Raw genomic sequence first — 13,515 nt, 5'->3', positions numbered from 1 at the left:
CGGTATTGTGGTAGGTGAACTGCATAGTGGAATTTGTAGTTAAAGGCATAAAATGGATCTGGGAGGAATGGCAAAGAAAGGGCAAGGCTGATGTGTTTGGAGAACAGCAGAGTTTAGCTTTAGGCTGCATACACATCACAGTACTGTTTACTCTGGCTCCAGTGCAACACCCACTGTCTGAAGCCAAGTACACATGACGTTAGCCACAATCCATGTATCCTGTAGCTTCTTGAGAAATCCTGTTGATTGATGGACTTTTCCTCAAACCAGCTTCCATCTGATTTGAAAAAGTAAGCCGCAGCCTAATGATTTGTGCCTTTGTGCCAGCAGATCCCTACAATCTTCAGAGAAGGTCCTGCTGACTATACTGAAATCAGTGGGGTGTCTGTGTCATCATGAAAGAGGGTCTTCTATGTTCTGGCACCTAACATCTGAAATACACACTTGGGAAATTGGGGATATATTAACTGTGATTTCAAGAGGCAACTGAAAACCTTTCTGTTTAGAGAAGCTTTCCCTGACTGCAGATTTTTTTGATCACATATTGATCAGTTTTTGCTTATTGGTATTTTACTATGAAATTCTAATTATTTTTTTAATTGTGTGCTACTTTGATGTATTTATTTTTTGCATTTTTCATCTGTAAACTGCTTGATTATATCAAGTGCTGTATAAATATATAACAAAGGATTCATTTAACACAGTTATCTACTAAGCAGCATCAGTACTGTTATTCCCTCCCTAGGTTTGAAACCAACTGCTTAACTAGCTGACTGATTTCTGTTACTCTTTTTCTTCTACAATGACAGCTGTCTCATTCCACCGCTTACTTGACAGATGCTACAAAAGATGAAAGTTTAATACAGCACTTTCATGTCGAGCATTTGCAGATATTACGATTAACAATTCATGGAAAATCTTTCATAGTTTATACCTTGTGCATCCTCAGAGCAAATCCACAAGGTAGGTCACAGTTGCACACCTTCTATAGGGAAGGAATGGAGGCTGAACTCAAGGCAGGCCACATAAACAATCCATTACTAAGATGGGATTTTATCCCACATGCCTTAGATCCAAAACAAGTTGGATGTAGACCATCAGTGGACCACTTCTTTGACACTTTTCTTTTAAATACATTGTTATAGAAATATGTTTTAGTCGCAGAAGCTTTGTGGGTGTATCTCTGTTCTGCCAGCAGAGGGGGAATGAAGGCAGAAAAGGGCGGTGATTTGGGGAAGAGCAAGGAAGGCAAAAATCTATGGTTGAAGCCCTTTAGTAAAGTGCATGGCAACAGCAACTTTAAGTAACACATGATTTAGCAACCCCCCAATCTATCATTTAATTGTTATTCAGTGAGCCAGAAATTTTCTGTGGGTTGAATCCAGTCTTAATCATGCATCAAGTAAACCCACTGAAATCAAAGGAATTAAGTTAGCAACTTAAGTATGATCAAATAGCAGTTGGTAGAGCATGAGACTCTTAATCGCAGGGTTGTGGGTTCAAGCCTCACATTGGGTGAAAGATCCCTGCACTGCAGGGGGTTGGACTAGATGATCCTTCTGGTCCCTACAATTCTATTATTCTAAGGCTGGATCCAAGCCTGATACAGTAATTTAATTGTTAGTGGTAGTACCTGTTTGTGCCTAGAAAAAATTCAATTTAACTCAGACTTTTAGGCTGAAGTAACTATTGCCATTCCTATTTTGTAGTTGATAAGTGCAATGGCATTTAGAATGGGAGAGGTGCTCTGTGCAAGTATTTCGTGTGGCTTGATCACTGCTGGAATAGTCCAGAAAGTTCAAATCATATATATTTTATATTTGTGCACTATCTTCTTTAAAAAGGTAAAGGTAAAGGGACCCCTGACCATTAGGTCCAGTCGTGGCCGACTCTGGGGTTGCAGCGCTCATCTTGCTTTATTGGCCAAGGGAGCCGGCGTACAGAATTGTGTAAATATAAAATCACTGATATATAAATAGTTATTTGAATGCATACCAAAACCACTCCTGCTAAATTTTGCAATAACACAAAGAGATTTTGCCATTAGCTTCAGTGAAATGAGATAAGGGAGGGGGGAATAAGAGATAAGATAAGACAGAAGAGGGGGATAAAAGCCTGCACTGTTCTATTGCTAGCTATAATGTGAAAACTGCAAGAAACTATACATAAGAAACTATTTATTGGAAGAGGAGTTTTAACTAATGGTGTTTGGCTATCTTGTCCCTGCACTTGTGGATGGATATACAGTTTATATCTGCACCAGCGAAGGATTAATGCACCCGGTGCCGAGCATTTATATGTGTTTTCTTTGCATGCCTAGGAAGATCCCTTTTCACTTTTCAGGTTTGGGACCACATGCCCCTTCTTTCCCCTCTGCTTCATAGAATCATAGAATCATAGAGTTGGAAGAGACCACAAGGGCCATCGAGTCCAACCCCCTGCCAAGCAGGAAACACCATCAGAGCACTCCTGACATATGGTTGTCAAGCCTCTGCTTAAAGACCTCCAAAGAAGGAGACTCCACCACACTCCTTGGCAGCAAATTCCACTGTCGAACAGCTCTTACTGTCAGGAAGTTCTTCCTAATGTTTAGGTGGAATCTTTCTTGTAGTTTGGATCCATTGCTCCGTGTCCGCTTCTCTGGAGCAGCAGAAAACAACCTTTCTCCCTCCTCTATGTGACATCCTTTTATATATTTGAACATGGCTATCCTATCACCCCTTAACCTCCTCTTCTCCAGGCTAAACATGCCCAGCTCCCTTAGCCGTTTCGTTGGTACACATTCTTAGATCCGGCTGCTTGTTCTCACTAGTCTTTCAGTTACACCACTTAGTCCTTAAACACGAAGGCTGCCCAGTGTGATGAACTCTCTCCAGTTCCTGGACAGCTTCAATGGGCAGCCATGTGATTTAGAAACTCCTGCAGCCTCGGAATTCTGGTTGCGAGGGGCGGGGGAGGAGAAGACTTAAAACCTTGGAAGTTTTCAGCCCATTGTCAATCCGAGCTTGGTTTGAGGACTACAGCTGTCTAACGGTGATTCCCCCGCCACCGTCTTGCCTGAGATGCATAAATTACGTCGCAGGGAGCAGAATTCCCGAAGGAGGGCAGTGCAGCCCCCCTCCCCCTAGCAGAGTGGTAGCTCCCATTCAGAACTCTCTGTCTGTTCTCACGCTGAGTTATGTGGCGGAAGACCCGCAGATAACGGGAAAGAACACTTGAGGTGCCAGCCGCTTCGTAGCGGGGAGCCTCATTTTTTACTTTCCTGGCTCCAGTTTCTCCCCCTCTCTCCCCTTCCTTTCCTTTTCCTTTCTGGAGGGACAGACCACGAAGATGGATGGAGTCTTACTAGGCTGGACTGCTTTGCTGTGGCTAACAGGTAAGGGATTTCATGGGGATCAATAACTTTTTGGATTTCCAAAGGAGTTGCCTGCCTTCTCTCCCCCCTCCCCCGCTCTGTGTGTGTCGTGTTGCAGCAGGTTTCAAGCTTGTTCAGCAAGTGGGAGGCACGGAAGGGAGGGGGGTTTAGAAATGTCGAACAAATAGTAAACAGCATGTTTGATTGAGGTGCCCGTTATCGGTGTTGTAGGCACTAAACTGCTCCACACCCCCGCAGCGTATCTCTTTCTAAAGGAGAAAAATGATCTTTACTTTACCCCCCCCCCGCCCCCACTTTTCCTCCCAAATCTCTTTCGTCCTGATCTGATTCAGAAGCAGGCGAGCTCAGCCTGGGTGTGGGTTTTTAGCGTGGCTGTCTTTCCCCCCAGGGTGCCACCCCTGGATTTCTTTGGAGTTAGTTGGATGTGGGGGAAAACATCTTTTGGAAATGTATTGAGGCATCGGAATTGGCAAGGTACGCTGCAGGTTTTTGTGGCTCCCAGGCAAAGCTCTCTGCTTGCAGATGTCCTGCACAGACAGATTGATAATTAAGGCAGAGTCATTATTACAGTACTGTACTCTCTTCGGTTCTGAATCACTAACTGATTAATGTCCCAATTTCACTCATACACATGCATTATTATTTTTTGGGAGGGGGTGTTATTCTCTTTTTCCATAGATTGATAGGGTTAAACGGGCAGCTTTCCCATCACCCGATTGGAATCTCTTCCCTGGCTGCATGTGCCAAACATGCCCCCAGGACCACTTCTGTAGCTGGGTGTGTGTGTAGAAAAAACATCCAAATGTCAGCATCCAAGCAACCCTCAGCTTATGATGCTCATTTTTCTAGCTCCCCCCCACCCCAGTTCCTTAGGTCCTGGAGGGTCCCAGGCCACCATTTCCCCTAGCAGAGTTGCTTGCAGAGAATTTGTTCAACTGAGGTTTCTAGTCTAGGGAGCTATGTGGCTATCCTCCCCTTGAGCTTGCTAATACCACCCACCCCACAAGCTTGCTACCCACCCTGGTCTGAATCCTAAACATGCCCTATGTAGAAGAGTTTTCTGTTTCTTCCTTTCTAGCATATCTGCCTGCTGTACTGAAAACAGAGCCCAAATCCTTCATCTCCATCATTTGGGGCCTGAAGTTTGCTGGTTTACTAACCATTCTGGGCTCACTTCCACACCTTGCCTTTCCTGAGCCACTGCAGCTCATTAACCCAGCCATCCCATTTCTGGATTGCTGCAACGTCAGCATGCCAGCTGGAGCCAAAAAGGCCTTGCTTGAGTTTTCAGACCACAAGGATAGCCTGCACCAAGGGATACCAAGAATTGGGACACTAAAGCAAGCACTGAGTAGCTCACTAGTCACCAGGGATCCTGTCCCTGGCATTGCACAGCACAGCACAGCATAGCACAGCACATGCATGAACTAGGCTGGCTGGAGTCAGGATGCTGTTTTTGCTTCCTGCAAAAATCAGGCAGAAGTTATGGGTGATGATGGGGCTGTCTGTGTGTTGACCAGCAGGTTATGGTGGTGGCACTCATGTGGGTCCTTAAGCCTCTCTTTAGTCACAAGGAAATGCCCAGTTTTGCTGACTGTTAATGCCCATCATGTCTGTTGAAATTTTGGGAGAACAGGCCAGCCCCAGAGATTGTGTATGTGCGTGCTGAGGTCTAGCCTAAGTGAAAAGGCTAAGATGACGTTTTGCCAATGGAAAACACAGATTGTATTGGTTGGATTAGCAGTTCTGCTTGCTCAGGGGGAAAAAATGTCATTTCCTCTTTCTTCATGGAAAAGTAGTTGCTTACTTTGGTCAGTAGAACTTCCTCAGAAAAAAAGAATTCATTGCTGCTATTTCCTGTAAGGTTATTTTGGCAGCAGCTAGTTTTGCTTCTCGCATATCTCTTTCTCCAGGTTGTTTTCTGTGGAAAATTATTGCATTCAAAGCAGTGTGCAGAGACTTCCATATTTATGGTTACCTACAGTAAAATAGATACTTGCATAATTTTCACACATGACGGTGTATGCAAACATACACAGTTGCTTTCCTTCATCCATGCAGAAATGGTGCCCTGTATGAAGATGCCCTCAGGTAATCCTCTGCTAATGTATGAATGGGGAGAGGGGAGGGAGATCCCAGGAATATGTGTCAGATGAGTATTTCTATGAGTGTCATCAGTTCACTTTTACAAGGTACTGAGGAGGATGTTGCCGTGGTGCTAAGCTACAGAAGATTCTAGGAATTGCCTCTTTGCAGTATTGAATTTGCACAAATGGGTTATGGGAAGAAGCACAGGAAACAAGCTTGAGGGATTTGGCTGTTCCTACTCACTTTTGTATGCACAACAGCCAGCAACCCATTCTAAGAATGGTTCTTTCTTGCACCCTATTAAGAAAGGCGGGAGGGAGGTGGGTTTATGGCTTTTCTGTGGATAAACAAAACCAGACTGGGATAGCTCAGTTGGTAGAGTATGAAACTCTTAATCTCTGGGTTGTGGGTTCAAGCCCCACATTGGGCAAAAGATTCCTGCATTGCAGGAGGTTGGACTAGATGACTCTTGTGGTCCCTTCCAGCTCTACAATTCTCTGATTCAGGCATACGATATAACGTTGCCTACCTTGCTGCTTCTGCAGAGAGGTCGTTTGGGGAGAGGGCTATAGCTTAGTGGTAGTGTGCTTGCCTTGCACGCAGAAGGTCGGAGGTTCAATCCCTGGCATCTCCAGGTAGGGCTGGGAAAGGCTTCCTTCCTGAAACGCTGGAGAGATGCTGACATTCAATGTAAACAATATTGAGCTAGATGAACCAGAGGGTCCGATTCGGTTTAAGGCAGCTTTCTATGTTTCTGGGAGGGAGACTTTTCTTGCATGTGGTCTCTAGTGTTCTCTTTCATTTCAGTGTTGGAACCAAACTAGACGTGATGTTGTTCACACAGTTAGTAATTGAATGAGTCTTTCTAAACCCTTGGTGATAAGAAACACTTACTGCATCAAGTCAGCTTTGGGGTCAGATGTGTGCCGGGACAGCCATAAAAACAAAAAACCTGAGGGAATGGTGTTAAGCATGACACTGTTTGCACATAAATTTTTTTACACCATCCCTAAGAGCTTTCCTTTTTCGGTAAAATGATATAGTTGCAAATAGGTTATTGGGGTCTGTAATACCCCACAATGTGAAGCACATAACACCAAAAGAACAGTTGCCAGTTTTATTTTATAATTGACAGTTTTATTTTATGTAAAATATTTTCTCAGTCAATCCAAAAGGAGTAGAATTATTCTCAAAAGCTGTAAGAATAAAACATAATATTTTTCACTAGGCTCAGGAAGTGGGTCCCTGTTATGCAGCAGGGCAATTCACACTTTATCATGATTGAGGAATACCTGGAACATAGAATTGTAGAAGGTTGGCAGATAGTTTATGAATTTTTCAGCACTGTAAGGTGTGCATTTGACCCAAAACATAGATGAAAGATTAAAATATAAATAAATTTATAAAATGTGATAGGGAGCAATGTTATTATTTTATTGCATTACAATTTATGTAAATGACATTTTATATGGCTACTCTACTTGAAAGTTGTCAAAACCTACAACTAGTACAGTGGAGCTGAAGAGGGCAATAGAGGGACATGATATGAAATCAGAGAAGGCAAATTGTGGGGAGGGGGAGGGGGAGGCAGAGAAAGTTGAGGTAACCAACAGAGAAACTTAAGAGTCATTTCACAAATTGTGTGTGGACTCCTCCTGATGATTGCAGCACCAGAGTGCATTTCTTTACAGAGTTATTTCACCAGGCTGAGAATGTCTGCAAGCCTCACCTGCTGTATGATCTCACGCCCTGCAGAAGATAATGCTGCCTACAGCCTCAAAAACAATGCTGACTTATAAAGAATCTTTCGTATGACATATGGGAGCCTGAGAGCCAGCTTTCCAACACCACATTTTATATGCCCTGCCATTATTCTTGGGCCCCACTGAGGAATTTCCCCAAAGTACTGAATAAATTTCCTATAGAAGTGCAGGAGTAAATCTATGCAGAAACACCACAGGAGCCTTGATTTAGATCAGTAATATTGCCAACATTTTAATGGCTGGTTTAGAACAAAGTTTCCTACCATCGGCTCCTCTACAGAGCTTCTACTGAGAACATTTTCAGTGTCTGCACTCACATAGGAAGAAAGCTTTTGAGAAATTTCACAATTCCATTCAGTAATTTCCTCCTCCCCATTAACTTAAGCCTGGAAGACTTGACGCAGGAGGTTCTTTTCCTGGGTTTGCTGTACCAGGAATGCCCTTTGGGGTTTGTAGGGGCTAGGGAAAAGCACACTGTTTATCTGCTCCAGCCTTAATCTCCCCTCTGCCCCCTTGCTCTTCTCCATGAGGTTTGTGTCCTCTTCCTGGTGTTTATTCTTGTTTTTGCTGCCCTTTTGGCAGTGACAGTACCAATGTGGCTCTGTGCCTCTCATCTACTCCCTCCATGTCTTGTTCTAGGAAGGGTGGAAGTAGAGAGCTTTGTTGTGTGGGCAGAAGGTGGCAGGGCTGGCCAGGCAGTGGGGCTGTCAGTGGTGGCCATTGGTATGTGGGGGACAGATCCCAGGGTAGTTGCCCAATTTGCTGCTCTCTGGATAATCCTGTACTGTACAGTTCAGTCATGCAAGGGACATATAAGCACCACCTTAAACCAAGAAACTAATTCACCTCTGTGCATTCCTGCAAGGTTCTAGTTTCCATCTACAACATATCACATGCTGCATTGTCTGCAGGCAGGGCCTAAAGTGTTTGTTTCATACAGAGACCAACACTTGCAAAATTTAGTTCTGTCTTTCTTCAAAAATAATTCTCAGCTGGGGAAGTCAAGAAGCAGATTAGATAGGCAAAACTAACATTTCTGAGCCACCTATTGCAGGAACGTCCCAGCAGGAAAATTAACAGAACACCATGTATTGTCATCTGTAGGTCTCAGCTTTCCCAGGACACCATCTTGGGTCCATAGCCCATTGAAAACGATTATCCTTGTCTAGAGCGGTAGGCCTGTTCTAGTTTACAGATAGCTCATCAGTCTAAAGCAGAGGCTTTCAACCTTTTTGAAAGGCTCCATTGACCAACTACATTCTTCCTGTGACTCCCCTGTGAGGAAACATGCTCCAAGCCTGAGAAGCCCAGTTATGTTGCCCCTTGCCTGCAGAGCCGGCAGCCCCTCACCCCTTTTCAAACACCTTCCCTTGTGGAGTGTTTCCTCGGCCTCTTCTCCCCTTCTCTTTCCTTAGGAGTCCTTCGGGCAGCCACCCTCCTGCCCCAAAGAGAGATGCCTCCTCATGCCGACTCGCTTGCTTACTCCAAGGCTGCTTCAGCTCCTGGCAACTAGCACCCCCTGGCCAGCCCCAAAGACACCATTGGTCTGGGGAGCTTGTAGTCAGGGCCGCTGCAACAAACAGCCACACAAACCTTTGAGTGGCAAAGACACGAGAGGGCATGGGGGGGGGAGAGAAAAGAGGGATGGAGACCAGTGTTGCCCGCGGCACCCCTAACCATCATTCAAGGCATGCCAGTTGAACACCACTAGTCAAAAGTAATTGCTCCCCAGTGAAAAAAGACACCATAACATACAAATATGGTATGGTGCTTCATGTCATTGGTATCAGGTGCAGGCCTTGCTTTTTAGTTTTCTGATTTCGGTATCTCTAGGAGTTGGAAGTTTTCAATATAAACTTGTACAGCCTCATTAAAAAAAGGGCAATGCTTCTATGGGCAAAATAAGGGCTCAAAAAGCTATGACTAATGTGCATTTTACTCTTGCTCCTATCCTGCACACTGATTTCTGTTATCTCCATTGCACAGAAACTGCTGTTGCCAAAGCCAACAACTTATTTTTTCCTAAATTTAATTCCTCTTATCTTCATCTGTTTAGAGTGGATGCATGCAGTCAGGTTCTCCTCTGATTGTTACAATTATCTGGTTTTTTTGAAGCTTCCATTATATGTTTGTTCACCTCAGGAATTCAGTGAATGCAGGTAGTACTCATCAGTAAATGAAAGGTTAGCCTTTAAAGAGACTAAAATGAACATGACATTTAAAAACTTTGTAGGCCCGCTGAATCTTCACTTGAGCTCTTGTTTTCTTTGCTCACATCAGTTCCCCAGTTCTACTTTTTGTATTAACTTCCCTCCTGTATTTTGTCAGTTCCTGAACACACTCTGTTCATACTAATATTATAATTGGTTTTTCTTTCTTTATTTCAAATCTACTCCTACAATCTCTGCAAGCAATTCCTCATCCCTTCTCACCATGAGGAGGAATCTCACCTTTCTTCTTCTGAACTGTGAGCTTGTTCTTTGTGTTGCCTTATTTAGACTTGTAAATATTTCAGGAACAGAGGGCTCATTTGTGAAAAGTCATGTATGCATTAGTGGTGCCTTAGATGCTTTTAAAGCCATAGCTTTGCCAATGGTGCAGATTAATGTGGGGGTGGCTCAAGTGATATTGCTTGCATTGTCCAGCTGTTCCCTTAGATGTATGTAAGAGCAACACATTGTCTTTCAACCAGCACTTTTTGCATTGTGAAAATTTGCCCGATAATAAAGAGGGATAATGCGGAAGCTGTTGATGGAGTTCCATTCATGTAATTAATTCCCATACATTATCTTTGGGGTCTACTGTGCCAGCATAGAATGCAGCTGTTCTATCACTTGGAGAAAATGTATTGTTAGATTATCAGAAATGTTTATTTCCACTGATTGCTAATGGCTGAACAACTTGTTCCTTTCTCCCTTCCTCTCATCCTTCCACCTGGATGATTTTTGGTTAGTTCACAGGCTATTAGTAGCAGTTTCGACAGCACCTGCCCCCACAACCTGTTTCAGTTTTCAATGTGGTTTGACACTGCTGCCACTTTTAAAACATTAACTGGGTTTTGTGATTGTATAGAGATTTCTTTTTTTTAAAAAATATTCTTTATCTTTGGGGATCTCTGAAATTAAGAGGCAGAATATAAATATAAGCATATAAATATGCCATGATATTCAGCAGCTAGTTATGCTAGGATTAAATATAAAGGCTAGTATCCCAAAAAGTTCTACTCAGGGGAGACCCCTTGCAATTAATGGAGCTAAACTAGTTGTGTTCATCAGTTTAAGTGGGTCCACTCACTAGGATTAAGATTGAACACAATCCAGGGTGTGAAATTTCCCCAAGTATGTAGAGTTAGGTTTAGACATTTTTTTATTAACTTCATTTATGACCTGATTCCACACAATTTTCATTATTATTCAAAGGCTTCAGCATTTTATCCCATTTATTTAAGTGAGAATAAACATGTTAACTACTTTGGAAATAGTGTATGGACCAGGCTTTTTAGTTCCTTGGAAGCTTGTAATACCTTTCCCCTTAATAAATATGTAAGTTTTCCCAGCATAGCTATTTACATCAAATTCGGAAGTTTAGCAAAATCAAAGTCTGAACTGCAAGGCAATTCTTCAGCCAACAAAAGTGTCCAAAATACATATACTAGGGAAGGGGTGTAAAAAAAATGCACATATAAGTGAAACTAACAGACAAAAATGCACTCTATTAGGGAAAATTGCCGTGCAAAAATTCGTACCTTAGGATAAATTTGCACTAAAATGCTGGTGAATTTTCATGTGGGCTTAAAAAAGAATGCAAACTCACATGGAGAACTGAACCTACGGTAAGATTGGAAATATGATGACCAAAAATTCAAAGTGACATTTTCAACCATCCCTAGTGAAAGCTTTTGATGTTCCTGTGGCTGCAGCAGAGGTGAATTGGAGTTTTGCTGTGGCTTGTTCCTGTCATGACAAACTGCAGTTTACCTTGACGTCTGAACCAGCTCAGTACAGTGGTACCTCGGGTTACATACGCTTCAGATTACAGACTCCACTAACCCAGAAATATTACCTCGGGTTAAGAACTTTGCTTCAGGATGAGAACAGAAATCGTGCAGTGGCAGCACGGCAGCAGTGGGAGGCCCCATTAGCTAAAGTGGTGCTTCAGGTTAAGAACAGTCTCAGGTAAAGAACAGACCTCCAGAACGAATTACCGTATTTTTCGCTCTATAAGACGCACCAGACCACAAGACGCACCTAGTTTTTGGAGGAGGAAAACAAGAAAAAAAATATTCTGAATCTCAGAAGCCAGAACAGCAAGAGGGATCGCTGCGCAGTGAAAGCAGCAATCCCTCTTGCTGTTCTGGCTTCTGGGATAGCTGCACAGCCTGCATTCGTTCCATAAGACGCACACACATTCCCCCTTACTATTTAGGAGGGGAAAAGTGAGTCTTATAGAGCAAAAAATACGGTAAGTTCTTAACCTGAGGTACCACTGCATTGTTTTGATGCATTAAATAGCACTATTGCCTTGCTGCCAGTATTTCTCCAGCACATTTTCTTCTTAGCACCAAAAGCAGATGGCAATCTCCCGTATAACATTCTGTCTTGATCAGAACCACTGAACAGATTGTTGATACCTCACAAATCAATAACGTTCATACTTTTTGTCTTGTAGCTGTGACTGAAGGGCTTCAGGTCATGGTGCCGGAAAAGAAAAAGGTGGCCATGCTCTTTCAGTCTGTCGTGCTTCGATGCCACTTTTCAACTTCCTCCACACAACCAGCTGTGGTGCAGTGGAAGTTCAAATCATATTGCCAAGACCGCATGGGAGAAGCTCTGGGAGTGGTCTCTGCAGGCTTACAGGCTGTGAGCAAGAGGAACCTGGAATGGGATCCATACTTGGACTGCGTCGACAGCAGAAGAACGGTCCGCATTGTGGCTTCCAAGCAGGGCCCGTCGGTCACAGTTGGAGAATTCTACAAGGGAAGAGATGTCACCATTCTCCATGGTAACTGCCTGCCTAGCAGTTTATTAATTATGGGAAAGGTTCTTTGGCTATTATGAATGGTAGAAAATTACATCAGTGTTTCGGATCTCTCTTATGAGGATCAGTGTGCTTATTTAATGCTATTTATTATAGGCATGTATATTCCACTCTTGTCATATTCCCAGGGCAGTTTACATTTAAAAAACCTGCGAAACGGCTAAAGTACGAATTTCAATAAAACATGAAAACTAGCAAGGCAGAGAGATCTTAGATGTAAAAACATCTAATGGCAGTGTAAAACAATAAGCAAAAATTAAGTTGTAAAAACCTTGGTAAAATAGAAGATCTTTCTCTTCGTGTGTGTTGTTGAGGTGTATGTCCCTTCCTGTAGAAATAAAAATTATTCACAATCACTTTGCACTGCATTAAGGCTTTCTTGTGGTCCGGAACCCTGACCACCCAGATCCTAGATTCCAAAGAAGCCATTGCATGTTCAACTGTATGTGAAGGCCCCCTCCCTACAGATGTTTGTGTTGTATATGTGGATTGGGGCAGGAGCCTGTGATGTGAATGGGCCTATACCTTGCTTCCGTGTTGAAGGGCATGGGAACAAATGGCATTGTGAGATAAGTTTATATGTGTCCTACTTTCATTGTGGAAAAGACAATCTGGTGTGTTCCTCAATAAATAGGAAGTTGGTCTCCTGGATGCAAATCACTGTCCAGCGGAGTTTGCTGACGCTCTGGAGTGCACTGTGGCTCACTGGAGTGTGCTTATTTCTCTAAGGAAGAAAAATGCACTCCTGCCAGTAACAACTGTTAGTGAAAGCCTTGTTTATAGTCCTTCACCTTTTCTCTGTGTTTCTGACTCTACTATTTCTCTTATATTGTTTTTCAGATGCAGACCTCCACATTGGAAAACTGATGTGGGGAGACAGTGGGTTGTATTACTGCCTCATTATCACACCTGACGATGTGGAGGGCAAGACGGAAGAGTCAGTGGAGCTGCTTGTTCTAGGTGAGCTTACTTTTCCATTCAACACAGCCTACTTCTCTACTAATTTCTATGTACCTATCTAAGGTCACATCCACGCCATACATTTAAAGCACTGTTACACCATCTGGTTCCTACCAAAGAGTCCTGGGAAGTGTAGTTTGTTAAGGGTGCTGAGAGTTGCTAGGAGATCCCCTATGCCCTTTGTAGAGCTACAATTGCCAGAGTTCTCTGGGAAGAGAGAGTTGCAGTGGTACCTCGGGTTACATACGCTTCAGGTTACAGACGCTTCAGGTTACAGACTCCGCTAACCCA

At 43.2% G+C, this 13,515-nt stretch overlaps 1 protein-coding gene across 5 annotated transcripts in view; it reads left to right on the top strand.

Moving 5' to 3' along the window:
- Positions 1–2,843: 2,843 nt before the first annotated feature.
- The window catches only part of ILDR2 (immunoglobulin like domain containing receptor 2), a 37,301-nt gene continuing 26,629 nt past the window's right edge, over positions 2,844–13,515 (top strand). For 2 of the 5 annotated variants that reach the window (XM_083611570.1, XM_083611569.1), the window contains exons 1-3: positions 2,844–3,376; positions 11,896–12,228; positions 13,105–13,224. In XM_083611570.1, coding sequence (XP_083467696.1) covers positions 3,331–3,376; positions 11,896–12,228; positions 13,105–13,224 — 499 coding nt within the window. In that variant the 5' untranslated portion in view covers positions 2,844–3,330. Of the gene's footprint in view, positions 3,377–9,638; positions 9,695–11,895; positions 12,229–13,104; positions 13,225–13,515 lie in introns of all 5 variants that reach the window. The other 3 variants (XM_083611571.1, XM_083611572.1, XM_083611573.1) reach the window with 3 other exon arrangements.

The sequence above is a fragment of the Podarcis filfolensis genome (assembly GCF_964270895.1).
Source record: "Podarcis filfolensis genome assembly, chromosome: 4".
NCBI classification, from domain to species: domain Eukaryota; kingdom Metazoa; phylum Chordata; class Lepidosauria; order Squamata; family Lacertidae; genus Podarcis; species Podarcis filfolensis.
This window is presented reverse-complemented; position numbering and strand designations above follow the sequence as displayed.